This window comes from Dicentrarchus labrax, unplaced genomic scaffold (genome assembly GCF_905237075.1).
Source record: "Dicentrarchus labrax unplaced genomic scaffold, dlabrax2021, whole genome shotgun sequence".
Taxonomy (NCBI): Eukaryota; Metazoa; Chordata; class Actinopteri; family Moronidae; genus Dicentrarchus; species Dicentrarchus labrax.
This window is the reverse complement of record NW_026136703.1, coordinates 14624496-14650379: the sequence shown is the minus strand read 5'-3', so window position 1 is coordinate 14650379 and position 25884 is coordinate 14624496. Positions and strand designations below refer to the sequence as shown.

The 25884-nt window shown below is 39.6% G+C and overlaps 3 protein-coding genes across 3 annotated transcripts; all 3 read right to left on the bottom strand.

Moving 5' to 3' along the window:
• Positions 1 to 195: 195 nt before the first annotated feature.
• Positions 196 to 1799, bottom strand: atp5if1b (ATP synthase inhibitory factor subunit 1b). Its single transcript, XM_051389739.1, has 3 exons — positions 1637 to 1799; positions 858 to 970; positions 196 to 682 (listed from the first exon to the last, which is right to left on the bottom strand). The coding sequence occupies exons 1-3, from the start codon at positions 1703 to 1705 to the stop codon at positions 541 to 543; spliced, it is 324 nt and encodes a 107-aa protein (XP_051245699.1). The 5' UTR covers positions 1706 to 1799; the 3' UTR covers positions 196 to 540.
• Positions 1800 to 2705: 906 nt separating this feature from the next.
• On the bottom strand, positions 2706 to 7739 carry zmpste24 (zinc metallopeptidase, STE24 homolog). The gene is made up of 9 exons (XM_051396319.1): positions 7266 to 7739; positions 6137 to 6283; positions 5833 to 6036; positions 5223 to 5375; positions 4943 to 5084; positions 4674 to 4846; positions 4192 to 4296; positions 3928 to 4071; positions 2706 to 3850 (listed from the first exon to the last, which is right to left on the bottom strand). Exons 1-9 carry the CDS (start codon positions 7371 to 7373, stop codon positions 3626 to 3628), a joined length of 1401 nt encoding a protein of 466 aa, XP_051252279.1. The 5' UTR covers positions 7374 to 7739; the 3' UTR covers positions 2706 to 3625.
• A 1027-nt stretch (positions 7740 to 8766) lies between these two features.
• Positions 8767 to 24719, bottom strand: rlf (RLF zinc finger). Its single transcript, XM_051396314.1, has 8 exons — positions 24499 to 24719; positions 22140 to 22294; positions 20302 to 20383; positions 19098 to 19233; positions 18767 to 18969; positions 15917 to 16053; positions 15599 to 15740; positions 8767 to 14390 (listed from the first exon to the last, which is right to left on the bottom strand). The coding sequence occupies exons 1-8, from the start codon at positions 24676 to 24678 to the stop codon at positions 9717 to 9719; spliced, it is 5709 nt and encodes a 1902-aa protein (XP_051252274.1). The 5' UTR covers positions 24679 to 24719; the 3' UTR covers positions 8767 to 9716.
• Between the last annotated feature and the right edge of the window lie 1165 nt (positions 24720 to 25884).

Genomic DNA, 25884 nt, shown 5'->3' with positions numbered 1-25884 from the left:
GTTTTGTTTTGTTTACAATAATTCATGTCATTTTAATGAACAAGTACCTTCTCAGGTAATATTTTCATCTTTTCATATTAAAAATATAAGGGCTGCAAGTAATGATTATTCACTTTATAAGTTAATATGTCAGTTGTTCTTATGATGTACCAATTGTTTATAAAATGAGAAAAATTACATAAGAGATGCTAACAATGCTATGAACAGCAAATTTATTTATACATCACACAAGAAAATGTTGATTTTGCCATATATTGAAGTTTTTCCACTTTGGCCTTTTGCCTGCAACATACAGCACACTGATCTACTACAAAAAAGGGGAAAGGGTTGAAAAAGTTGCACAACTTGTGTCACAGCATGCCACGGAAACAGTCATTTTATGGACGGGTTTTAATAACTTTCAAGCATTTACAGAACAATCACCCACACATTCATGACTGACCCGTTGATACAGTGCATGCAGAAATCTAAGTTATGAGTAAAGCTGTCTGGTTGGGTCTGTGAGAAAACTAGAACTTTTTCTTTTTAGGAAGGTTTGACTCAGTCGTCGTGCTTTAGCTTTCTGATCTTTCCCTTGTGGCGGTCAATCTCGCGCTGCATACGCTCAATCTCCTTTTTGTGGTGGTCAATTTCCTCCTGATGGTGCTGCCTCAGAGCAGCGAGCTGCTCCTGCTCCTTACGCCTTATGTGCAGGTAGACAGATAAGGTGGTGGGTGACAGCAGAGGAGAGAATGGATGAACAGTGAGAAAAGACAGGGAAGGGACAAGGAGAAACAAACAGAACCAGATTAGAGAAGATCGTAATAAAAAGAATATGGTGACTTATAAGTTCCATGATTAATAAAAGAGACACATACTTGAAGTACATCTCCTCCTCTGCGGCCTGCTTCTTCCCCATGGATCCACCTGCCTCTCTGATTGACCCTCCACCGCCACCACCTTTTCCTGCTCCTTTACCCAGCTCACCCAGCTGAGGCAGGGCGGGGGAGCAGGCAAAAGGGAAATGTTTAGTACCATATATACATTTAGACAAATTAGTGTTGCAGACATTTCCTAAAGAGACAGAGGCTTAAAACGACTCAAAGTTAATTTCCTTCTCTGGTTTTTTAAATAGAGTTGTCAATGTGATATTAAAGGTTAGACCCTTTGAAAATAACACTGTTCTGAAGGTCAAGATTCAGCTTATTTAACAAAAGTTGGGCAAAGGGCCTCTTTGTTTGCCAGGTGATAATGGAGCTATTTAGAACAGACTAGAAACTGTTTTTGTGACAACAACGCAACAAAAACTGCAAACAGGACAAACTAATTCATAGAACTGAATTATTTTCTAAACAACCTGGTTTGACAGGCAACTACTAATTCAGACAAAACGTGCTATGATTAAAATGAACCCCTTGCTAATTCATCCTCGACATTGTTGTAAAATGGTTCCCACTAATCAATGCCCTAAAACAGTTAAGTTAGTACAAAATGAGTTTGACCTATAAACATGTCACAAACAGTTGTCCTGTCACGAAGGCTTCCAGTTGTTAAAATCATGAAGCTAATTCATTTATCATTATTCACACACAACGATATAACGGTTACAAAAAAGCAGTGTTTTAACCAAGTAATGTGTTTTCAGGACATATGTTACCTGGTCGGACGACATTCTCAGCTGTGAGGTGACAAAACTCCTGATGTTTGGCCTTAGAAACCTCGCCATGTTTGTTTCTCACATGTGAAAACAACACTGACAGGGGGAACTTGCCCTTGTCCTCAAAAAATACGCCACAGGACGGCGCCATTATTATTCGTCCGGGGGTGACGACACAAAAATCACGTTGGTCTAATGAGAAACCGAGTTGAATAATAATTAATATATTGATATATCATTACGGTGAGTCACCAACTTTGTTTTTTTATATAAGTAACAAGGAATTAAATATAGTGTATGGAAAAATACCGTGTTCGTTTTTCCTAATGGTTTGGTCTAAAAAACGGACAGCATGACATCACACGTTTTTTTTCCGTCGCTGCTGTTCACACGTTGATATCGGACCGTTTATTTAATTTTTATTTATTAATAGAAAGACATTTTGCCTTGTAATACAGTATGCATTGATGCACATTTTCTTTTTCTTAAAGGATTTAAAAATATAATGTATATTAAAACTTTTAAATCTAATGTTAAAAAAATAGGATGTAACCATTCACAGTATGGATGTAACACATATAATTAGTTTTTTTTTTTTATGTCAACAATGCACTTGTTGCTTCTTTTTGTCTTAATTACTGTTTAAATAACTGTCATAGACTATTTAGTTTTTTACTATTTCTTTCTATTTTTTCTCCAAGTCAATGAATTTACCAATAAGTTCCAAGTTTTGGAAAGAAGAGAGAAAACCCTTGTTTTTTGGGGTTTTTTAAAAAATATTTTAAACAATAAAAGTTGCAATAAAAGTTTCATATCAAAAAGCTAAAAATGTATAAATTAAAGTTATTAAAGTTAATCTGTGGTTGTAAATGAATCCTAAAGAAACCCCTACAACATGCACGCACACACACACACAAAACGTATGAGTTATCTGTCAAATAAAAAATATCCAATATTACAGATTAATGCTGGAAATAAAGACTAATCTATTACTGAAAATTGTGACAGCAAAATGTAAGGATGTAGCCATAATCTGTCAATTCTTAAAAACCATACATACCACAAGGAATGCTTTTAAGGATTTTATTCAGTGCTGCAAATAAAGTACACAGTTCCCTTATTGAACAAACCAAGCACTGGCTTATATAGTGAAAGGAACCTCGCAGACTCCCTGCCCCAAGACCCCTATAAATACGCTGCTTGCCAGGCAACTCTGGGCTCACTATGGCCCAGAAACTAAGAAACACAGTATCAACTTAAAATTTCAAACCACATTAAACATTTTTCACATGATACACCAATACTATAGATACTAATACTACCAATATTATAGGCATTACAGTTACATATGTACAGGTATGGTTGGAACCTTGTTGGCAAGCAAGTGCTTTAGAAAAAAGTAAAACAAGATCCTGCCAATGCATGTAAAAAATGAAAATCACAAGTCTAACCTAAATTCTAATGACATTTTCCCCCATGCTCTGTTCATAATGCGTCCATTCGCAGAACATTCACAGAGATAATTAAGAGGCCCTCACTTTTTTATCGCTGTGACAAAGCATTTACATAGTTCCTTTTGCAAAACCGATTTTGAGTTGATGGCTACATACATTTTTACTCTTGAGTTTGCCTGGAGATATTTCTAGAGAAGCAACTGTTGCACTTGAGGGACAAATCAAATTCTAGCCTGAGTATCTGCAAAAAGTACTGTAATGGGTACATATGAAGTGTCTGTCTGTCTTTTGTTGTTTTATAAATCCACAATAAAAAAAAAAACCTCAGTATACTGTAGGGTTAACCACTTTATAAGCTTAAAGAAATGGAACAAAATAAGAAAAGGAATGGCAAATGGACAAATGAGTAAAACAAGTTAAAACAAGATGTGGCGGTGGGAGGGGGTGCGGAGGGGGTCTTGCGTCACACTGGTAGAAGTGGTTTGCGGAGGCCCTTTGGAGGAGGCAGCGACCACTGCTCCCCCTTCCATTCCCGTCAGTCCTGCTTGATGTTGCCCAGTGCTCTGAGGCGCTCCAGCAGAGGAGGGTGGGAATAGTGCCACATGGAGAACAACCAGTCAGCCACGGGGAAGCCCAGGTTGTCCTTGTTAAGCCTGATGAGGGCAGAGTAGAGCTCGGAGGCTTTGCCCATGGCGCGTGCAAAGGCGTCTGCCTGGAACTCAAACCTGCGACTCAGGACTGTCAGACAGAAGGACAGGAGCTGCAAAGACAAAATATAAAACTCGTCTGAACAGCTCAAAAACCGACTGAAACAACATTTATCAATCCCACACTCACCTCATTGTATGGGGAGAAGATGAACTGGAAGATAATCATCAAGCCTATTAAAGTGGGTTGGCTGTCATCGAAGCCAAAAGCTACAAACAGCTCTTTACGCCCAATCAGAACAGCAAACAAGGAGAAGCACAGGAAGGAGTTCATCTGCAGAAAAAACAAACAGTGTAACATGTTGCTTTTGTCTTTGTGCAGACATTGAAGAGGAAAAAGAATTAGCTCAAGAGTCAGAAAAATAATTCTTAATGACATGAGACAACTCATCACCTGACTGATGACAATATTCTTGACAGTGTGGCCAAGTTTCCAGTGGCCAAGTTCATGACCGAGGACTGCAAGGATCTCTGGGTTAGTGCATCCTTGTTTCTTGTGCTGTAAAATTATCAAGTCAACAACATTGTTGGGATTAAACAGAAACACAACACAATAGCAATCATAAACAGCCAGGTCACAGGTAAGCATACAACAGCCAGACTGAACATTAACAGTTACGTGTGCTGTTAAAAGGAAGAAACTGCAGCCTTCTTCGCTCTCTTGATTCAAAGAGATAATGCATGTTTATGAATATGGGTGCTGTTTTACGAAATTATCAAGTGCTGTTGAGGAAAACTATAGTTCCTAAAAGTCAAAGTGTTTATTTTTTATGGCCACAAACATTGAAACCTCTTAAAACGGACTGTAAAACAAAAACCTGGTTTGTGTGTTTCAGTGCAATAATAACTTCTGAATAAAGTTTATGAGCATGGAACCTTGGCCTTGACTTTTGATTCGCTGCCATCGTCGCTCTCTGGAATATCTGTTTGTGGATCTGTAGACTTGTTGAGAGGCGAGTACTCTTCCAGCAGAGTGTCAAACAGCACAATGCGTTTGTTCTTGAAGAACCCATAGAAATATGCGTTGCTGTGTGACGAACGCTTGGAACCTGAAAATATTGAACACATTTAACAAACAATTAAAGAGCAGCGCATCAACAAACAACCTGTAGTGATGCACCCTGGATTTAGTAGTATTACTTTACCTTCAACTACATAAATCTTAGTCAGGGGGAAGCTTATACTCTTGGCCATATCCTCAATATCTGTCTTCAGCTCTCCTTCTGGCAAAGGAGTGAACTTGTCAAACAGGGGAGCAATGTAGTCAGCATAGATTGTCACAAGTACCTGAGGACACAAGAGAAGAGGAGAACAATCAGACAAGTGTAACAACAGAGTGACCTTTGATTTACTTTCTTCTTTTATTACACAGATGCCTTTTCTACAAGTTCACTCATTGTTTAACAAGGTGAACGCAGCACTAACCAGAGAAACAGCCAGGGTAAACAGCCAGGCATAGATGAAAAAGTAGTCTCCACCGATCTTGATGATGTACAGGAGCAGTGAGGTGACCGGCAGCAAGATACACTGGGTCACAACAAACTTCTTTATAGCATCCCTGATGAAGAACGCAATGGTCTGAGAGGAAGACAAGACATTAATATTAAAAAAACAACAGCAAAACAAGTAGTGGTCTGTCAGAGTGTGTGTGTGCATGTGTGACTAAACTGGTGATCTTTTATCAAGTAATCTTGGTAGACTTCTGTGGCGGTAACAGATTTGAATGCTGACAAGCTTTCACAGTGAAAAATATTATTGATAGTATCTGAAATAATCTTAGCTGTCCATCGTGCTTATGTTTAAAGTAGTCATGTTTTGCTAAAAACATAGCTAAACACACCACATCCACTGAAGACTGTAAAAAGGATGATTGTGTGATAATTGAATTCATGTTGCATCCATGTTGGCTGCAATCCATAACAACCATTATAACACAAGATAATCACAGCTGTTGTTCTTCCTGAGGAAGGAAACTACAAACATTTAGTGGTAACATTGCAGGCCCCCGGAGGCAACTGCTGTTCTGTCGGCGTACCTGCTGATTGAAGCCGTGCTTCTCCTCAATGACAAATGTGCTGTACAAACTCCATGGAAGTCCAGTCAAAGCACTGAAGAGCGTGGCGAGCGTCAGAAACACGAGTGACTGGGTGATCTCGTACTCTGAACCATATCCAAAGCGAGCTGTCGCAGCACCAGCGACGCTCCACAAAAATGGGATTCCACCCAGGACCAGGATCAACTAAAACATTTGGAGCATGACACGAGCCTTTTTTTTAATCATACATATCAAATTAAAAACATGTGGCAAAAAACATAAATACATATTCTGGTTGTCTTACCGTCCCTTCAGTCTCAGAATAGAGTCCAGACCAAAAGCTAAAGTTGCTTTTATCCAGCTGATAACGACGTGACTTCTCAAAGGTTTCAGGATCCATGATCTTACCTAGCTCCTGTGGCACATGTGTTGTTAATCTGTATACCCTCCTCTGTGGAGGGGAAAGAGATCAGCACCAGCGTTATATCTCAGTTCCTTCATACTGTTAGCCCTTGCTATAATTAGTTTGTTCAAACAGTGTCAAATATCAAACAACATGAGAGAGACAATTGTTACAGTATTACATTAGAAATATAGTTAACTTATATTCTTCCGTGGTTTATTTTGTCCAGATTTCCACAAACCACATATTTAATCCATTTGTCTAGCTTTTTTCCCCAAGATCTTGCTCCTAATCCTAACTTTGAAAAACAATCACATTTCGAGTTTCCTAGTTTCTATGATTGTTTCATTTGTTCTGGGGTTCATTTCTCTCTAACTCATTAAGAAAGTAGCAACTTTGGAAATCCAAAGAACTAAAAAAGGATTTTATGTAATAAATCTACAGTGTTATCACATTTCTTTGCATTTTTAATTCAGCCCACATTATGTTCTGCCACAATATCCTGTTTCTGGAGGAAGTAAACCACACTCAGCACACCATTTTCACATTTCATTTTAGGAAACGTGCAAAGAAAAGACGCCATTTAGACAATTCAGACAGTATAGGGCTTTTATATTTGTTTCAACATTCATGCAAGAAGACATACACTGTCTGCCAACATGTATCCAGTGCAGCCCAACGCAATACACACTGAGGGGGAGAAGAACTAAACATATTTGTCAAGAACTTATCGTTTTACCAAGTGAGAAGTCACAATATATAACTTACATACATATTGTGCAACATAACAACGGTTATATAGAAAGAGTTATATAGAAATGTGTATTTGCATTATGCTGTGAAACATTAAATGAACTTCCCTTTGTAAGAAACGTAAATTACTTCAAATTCAACATTTTTAAAATTTATTTCTAAGCTTCTTTAATGAATGAATAGGATTTCGGCTCTTTTAATTTCACCCTCTGAACACATGAAGCTACAAGGCAGAAACGTCGGTCTGACTCTGACAAATGATTGAACTTCACGTTACCTGTCTGGAAGAAATGTAAGCCTCCCAGAGATACACCGTCCACGAAAATGCCAACACAGCATAAAATATCTGCTTCTCCACCGGGAGGTCAAACAGAGAGTCAACCATCTTTGCTCCGTTTTCCAGTCTATGCTATCGGAGGAAGAATTACCAGCTACCTATATACCGTCAACGCTAGCTAGCAGGCTAACGGCGACGTTAACGTTACCCAGCTTGACTGTGTCGATTCAGGCTAGCAGCTAGCAGCTAACTAACTTAGCTTGAGCTGCAGACAGGCAGACAGACAGACAGGCGGACGGACAGACAGCGAGGTTGTGTCTCGCGTTCAGCCCACAGACACAGACTCAAAATGGTCAACTCGGGAAATGTTAGCATCCAGTTTCCATTCCTGAGTCGAGGCCTTTTTACACCTGATACATTTCCATTCATACGAGATGTGACCCTGTCGCTGAGGTGTGGCGACAATTTCTATCCCATCGGAAACCGGTTACTGTAACTTTAGTTCCGCGCTTTTATTTAATTTAACGTTAGTTGCGAGGAACAAAAGGCTGTGAAATGTATATATATGCTAAATATATAGAAAGTGGTGTTTATTTTTTTTAAAGTAATGTCTTTAAAATATGTAGGATCCTCAATTATTATTTTTCATGATCAGTGAATTAAGGGAACTTTGGTTCCTAGTAGCATTTTGTATCTTAACAATACAAGACAATAAGTGTTTGCCATTATTATGTTTCATTTATAGCCCCCTTGGTCTGTAAATTGGTATTTAATCAGCAGAAACACTACAGATGATGTGACATCAGTAATATAGAGCCGCTATGGCCACAGACATAAGCTGCTCCTGTTGCCTCCCTGCGCAGACAGTCTGCGCAGTGTGCACAGTATTCATATTCTGCAGTATTGCATGGCTCCAGGTTACATGTGGTACTTTAATTGAAACATTTGTTAAATAATGTGCGCCACGTAGTCATAATATACCTATATTTTTCAAACAGCGATCCCACTGAAGGCCGTTATCAGTCAGCCACTGTTATTCTTTTGGTTGTTCATTTTCCTAAACAACGTTATGATTTAGATGCATAACAAACTAATAGCCAAACACTTTATGGGTCATGGATCCCGAGGGAGTTACCAGCTATGCCCGGTTGGTAATCCAGCCCAGTCTATAAAATTAAGACTTCAATCTGAGACAATAAAATAAAACACTAAATTAATCATATTAATGATCAGCTGAAAAGATGTTACGTCACACAGAAACAAATTAACTTTTTTTGACACTTTGCAAATTCCAATTTTTTGAGAAAAGCACCTCATTGTGTACCAAATGAGCATAAATACCATATTCCAGTTTAATTACATAAACTCAACACATTTTTGGTACAATTAGCTTGGGGCCACTACTTGTATTATCATCTCATAGGAAGGCAACTTCATTGTTCAAATACTACAAGACGATTCCCATTAGTCACATCATACTTAACAAAAGAAATGCAAACAGCAGTGTCTATACATTTTAATATCATCTCAGCCAAACCACAAATAAAGCCCCCAAACAAACCAGCTCTCTTCTTATCAACCATTTGCACATATTTGCATCTTTGACATGATTTTTAAAAATAGAATTGTTTTTTAATTTTATTTTAATTGTACATGAAGGGGTAGTTTAACTTAATATGAAACAACAACAATAAAATATATACATGTAATAAACTTTAAGGCTGGACAGAGGGGGGTGGAGGGCTGGAAATGGCCCCCAGGCCAGCACTTTAAGATTCCTGACACAGATGATTCTAAGATATTGAGTTAGGTGTATTTTTAATTTAGCAAACAGCTCCTACTTCACTGTGACTTAGCAAACATGGTATAGATAAATAAGTCACTTACACAGCTGTGAAAGTAAAAGGGCTTTATATTCGTTTCCACATTTATTTTATTAGAAAGTGTTACATACAAGTCTGCCATCATCTGTCCACTGCATCCCAACACTGTTTTAATATAAAGTGAGGTGAAAAATAACCAAACATATTCCTCAAGAACTTCTTAGTAAGGAAATGTTTTTCAGTCACATTTTCACACAAATGAAAAGGCCTTGTCATACGCTACTGACCATTTCTAACAATCTGAAAATCTGTACATTTATCTTTGAGAACTACAGTATATACACTTCATGACTTAACATAACAGGTGTTATATGAATGATTTCATAACAGATGTCTAAAAAAAAAAAAAAACAGCCCACTGTTGTAGCTCATGTGCACTGTTTAAGCTTGTTTTTTTTTTTATCTTAATGCTAATTTCTTTAACTCCTTAGTTTGGCAACTTACAAAACAAACCCCAAAAAAACAAACATAATATGATCACTTGGGGAGAAAGAAAAAATACTGGTACACATCTTGTGAAAATACAAAGTCATCTGTCATAGCTATGTTAAAAAGGTGCTCAGTTAAACTAACTTCCAAGAAGCAGTTTGCTGTTGTTGGTGTCTGATGGGAAGAGGTCAGGCGGGGTGGTGGCGCACACAGGTCTCCCCAGGACCACCACAGGTCTGAGGTACTGAAGCTGCTTAATGGCCAGGTCCCCACACCCAGCCAGGGCTTTGTCCAAGATGGACTTCAAGTTTTGGACTGATGTGAAGTCTCCAGTCATAGCGTGGGGCTTCAGCAGTGGGGAATGAGTACGTCTGCTGCGGGTATGAGAGATGCCCAGCTGGTTGTTCTCCTTCACGGAACAACTGCGTCTGAAAGAGTCTCGCCGTTTCACCGGCACCGTGTTTTTGTCATTTGGGGTTGTCTCTTGTATGAACCTCAGGAATGAGGACTCAAAGCCAATGGGCTTGTAGGCGGTGATGTCAAACGCGCGCGGAGAAGGGGTACAAGGCTGAGTGTCTTTCAAGTTTTGCGGCTGTTCGGACAGTTCATTTTTCCGTTTTAGTGGCTGGCGAACAGGAGGAATAGGCAATGCAGCTGACCCGTTCAACATTTTACCACCATCCTTGGTGCTCGACATGTCTTGGAAGCCCTCCTCACTAGTAAAGCGAAGTGAGCATGGTGGCGAGAGGTCAACAGTGACTGGACGAAGAAGCGGTTTGATTTTATCCAAGCTTAATCTCTCCTCCTGTTTCTGACTGTTCTGTGTTGCTGCAGCAGAGTCTTCAGTGTGCCCACCGGGGCTTGGTTCACCGTAAAGCACCTCGTCTGCACCAACAAGGACGCCATTTCTCTCAACAGGTGGTGGCTCCTCCTCTTCTTCCTCTGGGAATCCTAGTGAATCATGATTATCCTTATCCTGTGTGTCTGCCTTGATTGAGTGTAAGCTCATGGGGGCAGGCTGCCCCCCTGTGTTTTCTGCCTCTGCCTGATACTCCATTATGCGAACCCCATTAGGGGCACACGCTCCTGTAACTGTTGGCCTGGCCGACTTCCTCTGAATCAGTTCTTCAAGCTGCTCAGCAGTATAAACAAGCTTATCTTCGTTCTTAACGAGATCTTCTCGACGCATGCGATGAACCTGAAGGTAGTGGCGCTGCAAACTTCCCGTATATGTGACGACAGAATCACAGTCCTGAACCATGCATGGATAGGCCACCCGCAAACAGCGGTCTTGGCACATCTGTAGTGCTTCTTCATGAGACCTGAAGACAAAGCAGCTGTAAGAATTTTTTTTTGATTTTTTTCCTGACGGTTTCTTCTCCACAACACCCTCCTTATCCATTTCCTCTGACTGGGCGGTCACTTCAGGCCCTGGACTCGATCTCTCGGCCTGTGTGGTGGTTGAACCAGGTTCTTCCTTCTCAGGACTCGGTGGTGCAACAATAAGCTTCTTTTGGCATCCAGTAATTGACTTTTTGTGAGTGCTCTGTAGACGTACCACCAGTGAATCGTAGTACTCAAAGTGACTATATAGCGTATGTTTTTTAAGTGCATCATCATGGCTAAACACCCTTGTACAGCCTTCATATTTGCACCTTATTAGCTCTGGTGGTTGTGAGTGGTAATCACGAGTGTGACGCACTAGGCTGCTTTTAAGGTGGTAGGAAGCATTACAGTTGGCAAAGTGGCATTTGTATTGGGGCTGAGGTTCATCTGAGTTTGGGAGAGGCCTTTTCTTGGCAGGCTCTTTTCTGACTTCTGGAGTGTGATGGGCATCAAACTCTTTCTCCAACAAGAGCTGAGAGCGATTGTAATGATGTACCAACTGTAGGTGACGCACAAGGCCTCCCTGGGTGGAAAAGGCTGCAACACAGTTTTTTGCAACACAATGAAAGGGTTTACTGAATTTATCCAATATATAGCAGAGATTACCTTTGGCTACCAAACGTCTTGTCGTTCTGACCTGTTGTGTGGTCCTATCCTCACTTTCTACCTTCTGCTCACCGTCTTCCTCTCTACTCTCTGGTTCATCCTCTACTTCCTCTTCAGATGCAGACTGATTGTCAAAGTTTTGTGCATTTTCGGGACTCATGGTGGAGTTTTTTTTCTTATCTTGGTGTTGCAACATAGGGATTTCTTTCTTCCTCACGTTCAGTCCCTGGTTCGCCAAGTGCTGAGACGTATGCATTATAGTGTCTTTGCTTCCCTCATACCGTCTAGATGCACAGCTTACTTTGCCCACCAGAGTCTCACTCAGGTTATGTGCGTGAAGATAGTGAGCCCTCAACACGTGTTTTTCTCTGTGACTCTTGGAACAAAGATGGCACACGTAAGGCTTAAAAGATGTAGTTTTCAAAGAAGTCAGCCTTTTGGCTTGTTCAACAGTACGACCATGTCTGGTGTTATAGTGTCGCAGTAAGCTGTAACTCTGAGCAGTCCTAAAGTCACAACCTTCCATCTCACAAATGTATGGCTTAGCAGTGGCTAATGATTCAACTCCGCCTTCGTCGTCAGTCGCTGATGCTTCTTCCGTTTTGACTTTAACCCTCTCCTCAGGCAGATTTGGGGGTCTCTTCTGAAGCAATACAACAGGAGGCGTGGCCATGATAGCCTGATGAAGAGATACCTGTGATGCATTGGACTCTGCGTCGGACTGTGGGGGTTCACTTGGCACACTGTGAGGCGAGGAAGAATTCAGGTCCAGTTTACTGAGCCCAATAAGAATTTCCTTCAGAGCATCGTTTTTTGTTTGCAGTCTTGAAGAGTTTGTTTCATTGTTTTTGGGCTGAGTGGATGCTTTTCTTTCTTTGCCAGACTCAACGGGTTGTTGCTGTTGCTGTTGTTGCTGTTGTTGTTGTTGTTGTTGTTGTGGAGGAGTTGAGAGCTCATTTTTTCCCTTTTCCTCATTGTCTGGCTCAGTCTTTATCCCTCTGGACTTTGAGCCGCGTTCTTTGTCATGCTTGTGTTCTTTGTTCTCCAGTTTAAGGTGTTCTGGGTGGGCACATTTCAGATGTCTCTGGACATCTCTGGCTCTGGAGAAAGTCATGCCACACTTCTCAAAACCACAGGTGAACTTACTTCCATCAAAACACACAGCCACCAGGGTCATTGTTGCTTTGGGCTCCTTGCTCTCGGATGCTTGCAAAGAGGAGGCACAACTTACTGAGGAAGAGTTCAGCACATCTTCATTTACAATCTCCTCTGTCTGCACTGTCGGATGGGCTGTTGTTTCAGTAACAGTCTTCAGAAGTTTCCGCTTTGCCTTCCTCTGAGCCTCAAAGTCATCTTCAGAGAAAGTGATTTTGTGTGTGGATAAATGCTTTATGAATTCCTTTTTGGATAAATAGTATTTTCTACATTCAGCGCTAGAGCAGGTAAATGCTGCATCTCTGAAATGCTGTGCTTCGTGGTGATAGATTTGTCCCAAGTCTGAGTAGGTGACATAACAGCCTTTGAGCTCACACTGGTAGTTGAGCTGATAGCCATGGGTCTGTTTGTGTGTGACAAGTTCGTTGGAAGTACTAAACTTAGCGCCACAGCCTATAACCACACACGCATAAGGCCGATCACCATAGTGAATTCTTCTATGTTTGCGGTGATGGTAAGCGGAGACAAAATGGCGTCTACAAAAAACACACTTCTCCCGCTTGTCTCTCATCTGATGAAAATGTTTCACATTCTCATCCCCTCTGTGCTCCGACTTTAAATGGACATACAAGTACTTGGAATGTTTAAAAATCCGAGTACACCCGGTTCCTGGACACTGATACTCATCTCGGTTCTGCAGCTTGAAGTGTTGGTCAATGTATTCGAATGTTACATGCTCGTCATCGTCTACGTGCTTGTCTTTCACAGTTTTGGCTTGTTGTACAATGTGGTGCAGCACGTCTGGATCGTGTGTGGAATTGTAATACAGCATTAAGGAAGGGTCAATGGTGATCTCCCCTGGTTCAATATCGTCTTCCTCGTCCACCTGTTTCTGTGTGTCTTCTTTCTTTATGTTTTTATTAAGATTTGTTTCATTCTGAATGTGTTGTTTCATGTGAGGAACAAGTTCCTTTCTGCTCTTAAACTTTTCCAAGCACACCGGGCAGGGGTTGCGGTTGTCCTCTGCATGTCTTTTTGAGTGGTGAACGATTTGGGTGTCGGTGACCAACCTCTTACAAATCTGACAGCAGAACTTGTGTTTCTTTGTCTCGGAATCTCCTTGGCTTTCTTGTAAGTTAGAAGACTGCGTTTTATTCTGCTGCTCATGACCATCAAGGTTTCCATTTATCCTCTTCTGATGTTCAGATTCTACTTTCACTGTGATTCCTTGTGGCTCAGGTTGTTTACCCTTCTCTTGTTTGTCGACTGCCTCCTCCTCTTCCCCTTCTGACTCCGGCATCAACCCTAGAAGGGAGATGCAGTGATACTTGAGAGTTTTCCAGTCCCAGAATTCGGGGTCAAAAGGCCAGTATGCTTTCAGTGCTAGTAGCAATTCGCAGCGTAGCGAGTTGGGAATAACCTCGTTTTCCTGGTCATATTTTTGGTCTGGACGTAAGTAAAGCTCCTCAAGGCACCCAAAGACCTCCTGGCAGGGGCCAAGCAGGAACTCTGTGAGTAGGCAGGCACGCAATACTTCAAGGTCGTCTGGAAGAAGGCAAGACACTGTCTTACAGACAGAGATCCTTGTTTCAGAGTCATCCTGCTTTGGAAGCTGAAGGGCTTTGACACACAGTTCTACTGAAGCAGGTATGCCAATTTCCTCCGCCTGAAAAGAGAGTGATAAATTATTAGCATTAACAATCACTTTTCTTTTAAATCACACACTGTTTTATATTCAGCCTATTCTGAAACGATGAAGATATAATGTCAACACAATTCAATATGCTAAATTAATTAAGCAGGGATAATTATATTTTTTCAACTTGGAATCAAATTTGCCCCATTAAAGAGTAACTCCGTAACGATTTTGGAAGGAGAAAAAGTAGCTTTACTATAGCACATTTGGGTCAAAAGGTACAGTAAAAGTCTTCACACATACCAAACACCTTAGCTCTGTGTGGGTGGTCAGGTGTGGTCTTTTGACAGCTGTGATGTAGCGTCGTACTTGGGTGTCAAGCTACATCAGAGCTGTCAACAGACCACACCTGACCACATAGAGCTAAGGTGTTTGGTATGTGTGAGGTCATGGAAAAAGCATCTTGTCACCCTAGATGACATGAGGGCATGGCAAATTAACAGACTGCACGCAGTTACTCTTTGAATCCCAGCATAAAAAGAAATCACATATAGCTTTATTTTGAGCAGAAAATGCCCTGTAACAAACAAGAAAGGGCTCCCACTTGGAATTAAAGGACCTTTGAAAGACTTTGAAGATCTGGGTCACTCGAATGCGTGTGTAAGACATGACATTGGTCATTTCAGCTCTCTCATGAAACAACTAGACTGCATGCTGGTGGTTGTCTGACAATTTGTGGGCATGTCAGCAATTTTGCAGTTTGAGTAATTACATTTATTATAAACTTGTTTTAATATAACTGGAGTAGCATTTTACATAATACTGTAGTCTGCTGTGATATAAAGCTGAACTTCACTGCCATCTGCTGCTACATATTAATATCTTTGTCTTCTTACTTTCCATTCACAGTAGAACCAAGTAATGCTACCTTCTTCTTCTATTCTGCCAATACTTTTAATATATATATATAAATATATAACTTTATTGGAATTGTGAATAGACAAAACTGCCAACAGGTTCGCTGTTTTACATTCAGTGTGTGCAGTTATCTGACTTTGACTAATTTTCATGGCTCTTCAGATGTTGAGGAAGTGCCAACAGGAAGCCCTTGCGAAGAAGGTTTTTAGTTCCTGGGGCTCCTTAGTACCTGGAACTGACTGGTTTATGAGTAGTCTCATATAATCAATGCACCAACTCAAATCCAGTATAAAAGCGAACAGTAGGACGGCTGGGCTCACCTCTGTCTGAATAACACGGACCAGGTAAAGCAAATGGTAGACGGTTTTGGCAATGGCTCCTAGCTGAAGGCATCGTTCCAGAAGAGACATCAACGAGGGGTCGATCCTCCTCTGGAGCTTACTCCACAACAGAGTCAACTCCCTTTGGATAAAAAAAAAAAAAAGAAGAATTAAGAAATATTCTAATTTTGACTGACTCTCTGATCATCACGTCAATACCAAAGAAAACCAACTTGTTTGATAATTTAAATATCCAGACTCATTTTCAATATACATTTGACTGTTGTCATACATTATATATGTACAATGGCTACTCACCAGGAGCAGTAAAGGCTCTGCTGCTGAAGCTGCTGTGTCAGGAAAGTTGTACACAAGATGAAGGCTGTGTTCTCCTCTCCCTCTGTCTCTAAGTTGCATGTGATCTCCAGTACATCCTTACAGTCAAGTCTGGATATCTGTTCAAGGAGTAAATATAATGTTTTAGCAATTATGTTAACATGTCAGTTAGGGATGAGCCAATATGATATCCTGGATAGTTATTGGTCCTGATACTGACATTATTTGGATCAGGTATATATTGTGATGTGAACGATCCTCATTAAACGTAGTTACATTCGTTCAGAGCTACCTACTTAAGTGTTTAGTGCCACAGCAATCCCTCATCAAACCTCACATTAACATGATTCTAATTAGTTCTGCACAGTGCGGTGCGCAGATTTTAAATTTGGAAAAGAGAGAGCACCGGTATCGGATCAGAATTGGGAGAGACAAAGGTGTATCAGTCCACCGCTACAATCAATCCATTGAATGTAGGGATGGAAGCTGTTTCGAGTTGCTCCAAAAAAAAAATTAGGGATATATAAAAAAAGGCCCAAAACAAACCAACACACATATGACAAAATCCACTATCATGTCTCAAGTTTGATTACAGTCAGAAAGCTCTTATCACATTTCACACTCCTAGTCTCTTGTGACTGTAAAGTGGGCAGAACTGCCAGAAAAAATAATTTAAACAACCAAAAGACCCAAAGATTTTGATATAAATTGTGTGAACAGATAAAACATAAAACCAAAAAGTCACATTTTGCTTATCTAGAAGCAAGGGTTAGTCATACACCACTGCCAGGATAATGTGGCAAAACACAGTGCAGATTATTCAGGGCAGCATTCAGACAAGAACCACCCATCAGTTGTGTGCTCTACTAGCCGAGCTCAGCAAAGTAAGTCAACAAAAAAAAAAACAACAATAATGTAGTAATACATGTTAAATTAAAACACAGTGACGCAACACAAATTAGAAATTTAACATAGATTATTTAACTCTTTGGAATTAAATATAATAGTCCATTATATAGATCACATACAGAATCAATTTCACTACTCGCACGTGAAAGCAAAAGGCTTTAAATGTTCAATTTGAACCTGCATGTATGCCTGAGACGTCAGCCCCCTTTATCTGCATTCATCACTTTGACCTCTTGAACTGGGGGTGGGCTGTACAATCAGCACACACCAGTTGTCAGCAATTATTTGGCCATAACAAACATCAGTGCAATAACTGCATTCAAACTAATGTGAATTTATTCTGTTAAAAAAACAACTTGATTTCAGCTAGATAAGGCCATGTTCAGATGAAATCAGGCAATGCAGCGATTAGCCGCAAGGTCATGCAGCTGTGTGTGTGTGTGTGTGTGTGTGTTTGTGTGGGATGGCTGGGGGTCTGGGTGTAGTTGTGCTTAGGACTTAACTGCTGTGAAACAATCAGTAAACGTTTTATTTCTCTGTTTGACCGGTTTTCTCACCACCGGCACTCTCTCTCAGTCATTCACTGTCTATGTAGCTCAACCACAGCTTAGACTGGGTACACAAAATAAACACAACTGGGAGAGTAGAATAGGCGCTATCCAGATGGAATCCATGTTCCAAACTATTGTTCAGTGATATTTCAGGCTGACTGTGGAGCAGTTTGACTGGTCTTATTGCATTTGGTCACTGTGGCATGACATCAGGTTGCTGCAGCAGCTGATTTAATCTGAATCTGTCTTAACAATTTATTTCACAAAATTTACATACGTTTGGAGAAAGTATGGAAAGAGGTTAGAAAATGGTGTTACCAGTATAGACCTATAAAAGGGGTGTGTTATCTTTCAACAGCTCTGAAAGTGTGATCATTTCAAACTGGATGTACAAGGTTTTCAACTAAACAGCATACCAATAAAAGGTTGGGGAAAGGAGACAAACATCAATACATAGGCAGGACTTAATGAGGTAAGAAGAGAAATAAGATGCACATATCATTGCCGGAGTCACTGAGAACTCCCTGTCCATCAGAATAAACAGTTGGAACGTTACAGATATGCTACTCTGGGCCTCAACCGAAAGAAATGGCACCTTCTCAAATGGTTGAAAAAGAGATAATTCGCAGTATGTTTTACTGAATCCCCGAAGATTTAAGGTCTTCTGAGTCTCAATTTGGATGTGAATTTGGGGCTCTATTTTTGGAGACGTGCAGAGAAACTTTATAAATAGACACCTTTTCATATTCATTCTAAAAACGGTTTGACTTGCAAATATGTCCACATTTTTATTTTTCACTATGATATTAATTTTATATGAGGGAAAGAATTATGTGTGTAATGCTGATAATAGCTGCTGTGACCCTTCAGCACATCCTGCCACAACCATATGTCTCTTAATATAGCGGGTTGAGCAGAAGCTCGACGTTTCGACCACGTACATTTGATTACTTTTAGAGAACAATTCACCTTAAGCAATACTTTTTTAGCTAAACTACTCTACAACCTACAAGTTCACTACATTGGAAATCACTGATATGTATATACACTTTTTGTAGAAGAATCCCTAAACATCATGACTGTCTCAGTGACTGAGATACACAGACTTTAGCGCTTTGCACTTTACTATTAAAATATACTACAGGTTGGTTTGGTAATTTGTTACTTATACTTTAACACATTGTTGTTGATGCTAAGTTATAAATAGTGCCAACAGAAATACCTTTATTATTATTATTATTATTATATTACAGTTCCAGCTGACAAAAGCAGGCACAAATGTATGACTGGACTAAAAGACTATTATGCCAACAACCAAAAGTCTACTGCAAGCGTTCCTACCCCTCTTCAGAAAAACAAAGTGTTGTAATACCTCCATGATGGCTTCTTCATTGGGAAGCAGATGACAAAGCAGGGAGACATAAGTCTGACGAAAGGTAGCTTGGTTGGAGATGAAGCTGCATTCAGTGCAAGCTTTGGCCAGCACCACCGCCTTTGCCACTTCGCCCATCTTCTCCAGGTGCTTCACCCGCATTTCCATGAAGCCCTCGCCCTCCAAGCTGATGTATGCGTCAACTAGCAACAGAATGCAAAGAAAATCAGGTAAGCATACTGCAGAAACAATGTGACAAAAAGCACTAAAAGAAAAGGTCTGTGCTGTCAGGTCCAAATGAAATAACTTGATAGGTTGACTAGAGTCCAACCTTCTTCTGTGTTGGTGGGCTGGCCGGTGAGGAGAGAAGTAAGGACGGGGTTGCTCCATGCGCCTCCCTCTCCTGTGATCTGGAGTAATGCTTGAAGGTCTGTGCTGCCATACTGTAACAAGGTATCATGGGCAATCTGCAATAAACACATAAAAAATGTTAAAACTAAATACAATAAAAAAATGTTTGGGCACTTTGTTGAAAACTAGATTAAAAATAAAATAAATTAAGCCATATTTTTTCCTACACAGAAGCTGCAGTGGCGCTCTTCCACTGCTGTCATGTGATAATGGGATTATGAGTTTCACAGATGAAAGGCCATTTGTTCACATTACTACATCACTGACTTTTATTTATTGGCTCAATTTAATACTATAAACAAAGTAAAAATAATAGTTTTTTTGAACACCACGGTTCATATCTGGATATAAGCTTTAAGAATTCCTCTTTTGTTGTCAAAGCATCTCTGCTGACAAAAATATATTATTACTATATACTATTCTTTTTTTAAATTAAATTCAACTGTGTAATTCATTTGAAGAATACAAGCAATTATAACACACTGTGCTTTATTTTGTACAGTGACTTAGCAGGGAACAATCTGACAGCAAAGAGAATTATAGTGCATTTTTAAACCTATATTAGAGTGTATGTCAGTGTGGTAATGAGTTCCCAAGACTCTTCATGGTAAATCAGTTTGTTCAGCTTGGACATATTGAACCTGGGTTACACAGTGTAGTGAAAACCCTAGAGACTTGAAGTACAATAGCTGAAAACAAAATTGTTGGATGGATGAATAGAATTTAAAGACCACTTTGCAAATCCTGGATCCTTAAATCCTTTGAGATAAACACTATTAGAAGCATATATTCACATATTTGTGTCATTGTGAGGCACACAACTGACAACCAGTGATGAATAAGAAGTTATTAACAACGGTGGTTGTACACTCAACAAGGGGCAAACACAAATTAAACAGTGCCACCTACACCAGCTTGGGGCATTTGTTCTCATGCTGTACTATGCTCCTATCAGAGGGCTTTTGATAAGACCCACTGAGGCACAAATAATTAAGCTCCTAAATTCTTTCTCACACACATGCAACAGAATGGCATTTTTTTACTGAAGTAAATGTTGACTTGAGTGATCCCCATTTTTCTCTGCAAGCCATTAGCAAATAATGTTGAGAAACAAGATTTTCTACCTGAACTGAGTGGTGGAATTGAACCCAGGCTTCATACGGGATTTCATTCTCAGGCACTGACAGCAACAGTTCAAAACAGCTCCTGCAACAACGAAAAACAAGATTACAATGATTTCTGTAAATTATGATAATTCTTGACAGTTCTATTCTTGACAAAAAAAAAAAAAAAGGGAAAAACTACAAAACACAAGCACTGCAAGTATGGCATCTGGACACATTAATCTCAACCACACACAATATTTTTACAGTCTGTGAAACTACCTACATTTCTGACGGCAGAACAAAGTATTCTGTAGCTCTGTACTAATGTTTAAGAAGAGTCCGCTTTACATATTCATACATTAAACATATCAAAAAGGCTCAGTTGAAAATACAATGAACAATGGTGACATGTTTTTGAGGCTGTACTTTTCACATCTGCCAGAAGTTAAATTTAACTATTACAAGGTAACTATTAAAAGATCCTTTTTATTCAGCTAAAAAATGCTGAAACAAACCCCGTCCTTCATGTAAGAACATCTGCCGATGGAAGGAATGGGATTTGAGCCTTGGTGTGTGGGCTTGGCAATTAATCACAAGACATTATGAATCTCTAACCGACCTAATTTAAGTCGTGTCAGTAAACGTTCACTTAATTCCTTGAGACAGGCTGTCATTTTCAGCATGAACCCTTTAATGCATCCTAAAGTACAACAAGAATCACATCTAATCCAAAGTAACAGCCAATCACTGTCAGTCAGTGTGTGCTTGTGTCCTTTGTGTGGGTTCATTCATAACATAGTTAGTTGGGCTGGATTTGTTACTGCAGATAAAAAACATTTAAGGATTTTTTTCCCATGACCTGTAAAATATCAATGTCATATATGACATGGGTGTATGCACAAGGGAAAAAGAGGACAGAAAATCAAACACTTGTCTTGATGAAACCAGCATTTGCATTTAGGTTTTACTTGCTGGGTCACTACATACCCCAAAGTTAAGCCACAGTTGTGTTATTATCTATTTATAATATGACTAATTTATAATATGACTTATTTTGCAAGAGAAATGAAACAGAGACTATTTTACTTGGACTTTCTATTTTAGCAAACAAATGCCTTAAAGTGTTCTTGACTATTAATTAATTAAAGAAGTCGTAATCCAAGATTTTCTATTTATCGTTAAAAGTAGTTTTATGTTGAATGGAGTTTTTAAACTGGTTATTATGAAACAGTCAACCTACATAAACAAACAAGACCATCAGCAAGAAGTGGTCTAAATGGTCATTCCTAATGCCTGCCACCAGGTCTGTCAGACACAGAAAAAAAACTTTTAATGTGAAATGCAATACGATACCTTTGTGGGATTAACGTCCACACTGAAGCAAGTGAACAAATCTGATACTTGTTGACCAAAGTACCAGCAAATTACAGGTGGGGGTTTATAGGACAATGTCGCTCATCATCTGTTGACTCTCAAAACCATTTCCACCACAATAAACACAAGGAATGATTTTACAAAGTGTAATTTCCCCTAAAATTTATTTAGAATTGAACTGAATTTGGTGGAGAGTTAAACCTTTGACATTTCAAACCGGAAATTTGAATATTGGTGTCTGAGTGAAGAACAGAACGGTCTCTCATCTACAGTGCAGTAAGTAAGTAGAAGTAAATGTTCTAAGCAAACTACATTAAGCAAACTAGAAATTGTAGGCTTGTGTTGTCAGGCAATTAAGGACTTCATAAATAATTAAAGAGGCTGACCTTTTCACCTTAAATCCATATAGTGACCAACAAATGGACTCCACAAACCAAACTGCCAAGTGTGCGCAGCACAACAAGTCCGAACTTAGTACTTACAAAGCTAGTCTCTTCAAAACAAGGGCCACTCTGTCGGAGTCTGCAGTGAGGTGGGATCGGGCCGCAGCAAAACAGCTTATGGACAGACAGTAGACCTCCAAAAGGGGCAGACCATGCTCCATGGAGTTCCTGCTCCCAGCATAGTGCATCAGTGCCTAGAAACACACAAAACATAGCAAGAGGTAAACAATAAAAGAAAACAGTGATGGAAGGAGATTGTTGATACTTAAAACAGTGGTCAGAAGGGGGGGAGGGGGCATCAGAGGAGAGACATTCACCTGGGTGAACAGGGGTTTTCCACCTGAGGGAGATACCAGTCTATACCTGATTGATCCCAGCTGACACTCTGTCAGGTGTGAGATGCTCCTGATTGGGTCTGAAGGGACTTGACTGTACAGCATATGACAACCCTGAACCTTCAAAAGTGAGCCAACAGGCACTTAAAAAAACATCAGTCAAAAATCAGTCTTTTCACTTTTCCCTACTTCTACTTTTCTACTAAGATGACGCGTTCACAGAAATGGGATTTTTAAATGAATGCAAGCTTAATTCCCTTTCTTCATTCAACGAAATGTCAAACATAAAATAGAATGTATCTGAATTATACCAACATGAAATTGAAAAAAAAATGCTACTGATGACAGGAGAAAAAAAAATCAGTCCTGTCACTTATCCATTCTATATCAGTGTTGTTTGTGGTAAATATTATCTTTTCTGTCAACTGTCCCCAGGCACAGAGGAGTCAAGACGAATGTGTATATGCCAGTGTGACGCCTGCATGTAGCCTCACACATTAAATCATGATCACTATCAACATCCCAGGAGTCCCATTTGCCAGACATGCATGAACCGTGCTGGTTGGTACTCGTGTCCACAGAGGCACCGAATTAATTCCCCTCAGTCTAAATATACGGTACCCTCTCAAAGGAAGACAAGAATAAGGTCTCAACCCTGGAGACTCATATCAGTGCACTAATTACATCCAGACTACTTCCGAATTGAACAGAAAATAAATACAACACAAAACTTTCTTTTAATATCAATCCAAAAGCAAACAAAAAAAATTAAATAAACTATTATTTTTTTAAGTCAGGAAATTACAAGCCACAAAAGACTAATTTTGGATTAGTGTGGAAAGGGGAACAATTACAGACATCAATAACGCTCTAAACTCTAAACGTACAAGTGGGCATGTGAGTATTACGTGAAGACAAAGTTTTAAAAAACAACGTATCCTTTAACAGCAGCCGCCATCCAAACACAGAGTGAGCTGGCTAATGAATTACTCTTCTCTACTATAAACTTTGGCTGCTAATCAAGTTTGGAGATTTATCTCTCTCTCTCTTTTTTTATTATAATATTTTTATTGATTTTAGCCTCAAGATATAAAAGATATCAGTAATCATTAGACATGGCAGTGTAATAGCATAATATTATACACCTGGACTCCATAATATCATACACCTGGACTCCATAATATTATACACCTGGACTCCTATCTGTACTAAGCATTGAAAATGAAAGTGACAACTGGTTATAAATCTGATACTACAGAAGGTGGAGATCATGGTAGTTCCCCAAATTTGCTTCTCTAGTACAAGTTCTCATATTTATTTTTAAATTGTGCTCCAGACTATATGATATTGGGAATTAGGGTAATCCAGTAAGAGTGCATCTCCATTGTTGATGATAAGTACAACATGGCAGATGTACATAACATTGCCGGTCCATTTGAACATACGACCTAAAGTGCTTGGCTGCACGGGTTTCTACAACAAAAGATTTAAAATATATATATATATATATACAACATAGGCGAAACTTCTTTAAAAAGGACCATTTTACAGTCGCTATACGCCCCAAATAGAAAATAAATTTGGATAAACATACCGCGATCCCGCCCCGCCCCACACACATGCAATTATGCATGATGTGCAAACTATGGCAATGTCATGTGCATGCAAACATTTGCTAGGTTTCCTGTTTTGCCATTATGACTCAAAATAAGACGCAGCAAGCGCAAACGACTTTTATCAATGACAGTAAAGGCGAGCTTACAGTGACAACTTCAACACATCTGCCAATGTACATTTACAATTAGCCTAAATGGTAGTAACTTGCAGTGTTTTGGCATGAGATTATGTGCATATGTGAATGTGAGCAACAACAAAAAATAAATAAAAAATACACGCTGTGCAAACGCTCCCCTGAATACACACCGACCCTAAACTTGAACCAGGTAGCTAGCGGGCCAACCAAGCCGTCGCAGATTAGCTAGCTTGCGGGGCTGCGAGAAAAACAATCCCGGGTGAGCTAACGGTAGGCTAACGGTAGCTTCGATGTTGCATGTACACATTACCTGACAGAAGTTGTCGCAGTACTCCGTGGAGGATGATATGGATATCTCTTGTTGCCTGAGCACGTCTTCAAAGGCTCTCAGTGTGGCCAGCAGGGTTTCCATTGCCACCAGAGTGTCCTCGGCCGTGTCCAGGGCCCGGTCGCTCCATTCGTGCTCTGGTTCGACATTATTCTCCGCCATCTTCGCTCTCCGCCACGGCGCGTATGCAGTGCAGTCTGACGCCGCCTTCAAGTGCTGTCGGAATATTTAAATGTGTCAGATACAGAACAGGAAAGGGGCTGGAACTGGGAAACAAATAGGGGTATGTATTTTTTCCCAGAATGTTCCCCCCCTCCCCACAAGAAAGTAAAGGAGTACAAACTATACAGCACAGTCCAGGAGTTATCAGTTGTACTATTTGACCATGAGTATTTCCCCAATCCAAAATTAATTTACCGTATTAGGAAAGAGAGTGGTCAGCCTGGGATTTTTTTAACATTGGGAATTTGGCTAAAGAATATTTGGTTTAATGTATTATAGCTATCTAAATATATTTACACACGGGTCTAAACACGCAATTAATGATCATGTAGGTGTGGAAATTGAGTTCATTAGTATGCAGAGCAACCATCAATCTGCAGTGGGTGGAGGAGGTCAAAGCAAAGTATTCATATGTAATGTCTTAAGTATTCAGTCAGGGATTATCTGCTATTAGAAATATATATGATTTTATTAAACCTTCTGCAGCTCTGTATAGATGTTCAGTTCTGTTGGATACATGTTGAAATAGAAGGACATGAGGATGCAGACAAACTGGCTACAACAGTAATAATATATATTGATATTTTATAAATATGTTTTGGAAAGTCAGAGGCAAAATCATTAATTCATCAGGTAATAGTGATAACTTGGTAGGAAATATGGAATAATGACATCAAGGGTAGAGACTATTATAAAATCCAAAAGTCTGACAGTTTGAATTAGAAAAAGTAAAAGTAGGAAAGAAATTATAATTATATCAAGGTTGAGATTAGTATAAACAGGATTAAACGCCACATTATGAAAAAAGAAACAACAAATGTGAAGTGTGTAATTATAAAGAGACTGATGGTTTGTAGAAGGTTTAGTGTGGAAAGTAAAAGACTGCAGGACAGGGTGGTGGATGTGGGGAGGTAATAGAGAGGAGAGGGGGTCTGTTGGAGATGAGAGATTAACTAAACCAGGTTCCTGTAATGATGTTACACACAGTAGGTGGCTGCATGTAATATTGGTCTGAAAGTAGAAGTGAGGCGAAAAAAAAGAACAAGAAGAAAAAGAAGAAGGAAAGAGGCTGGCTTGTAGAAATGTGAGGTTAAGTTTGTTGGTGTATTTGTAGATAATTAATAAATTATCATTAATTGTCATGAT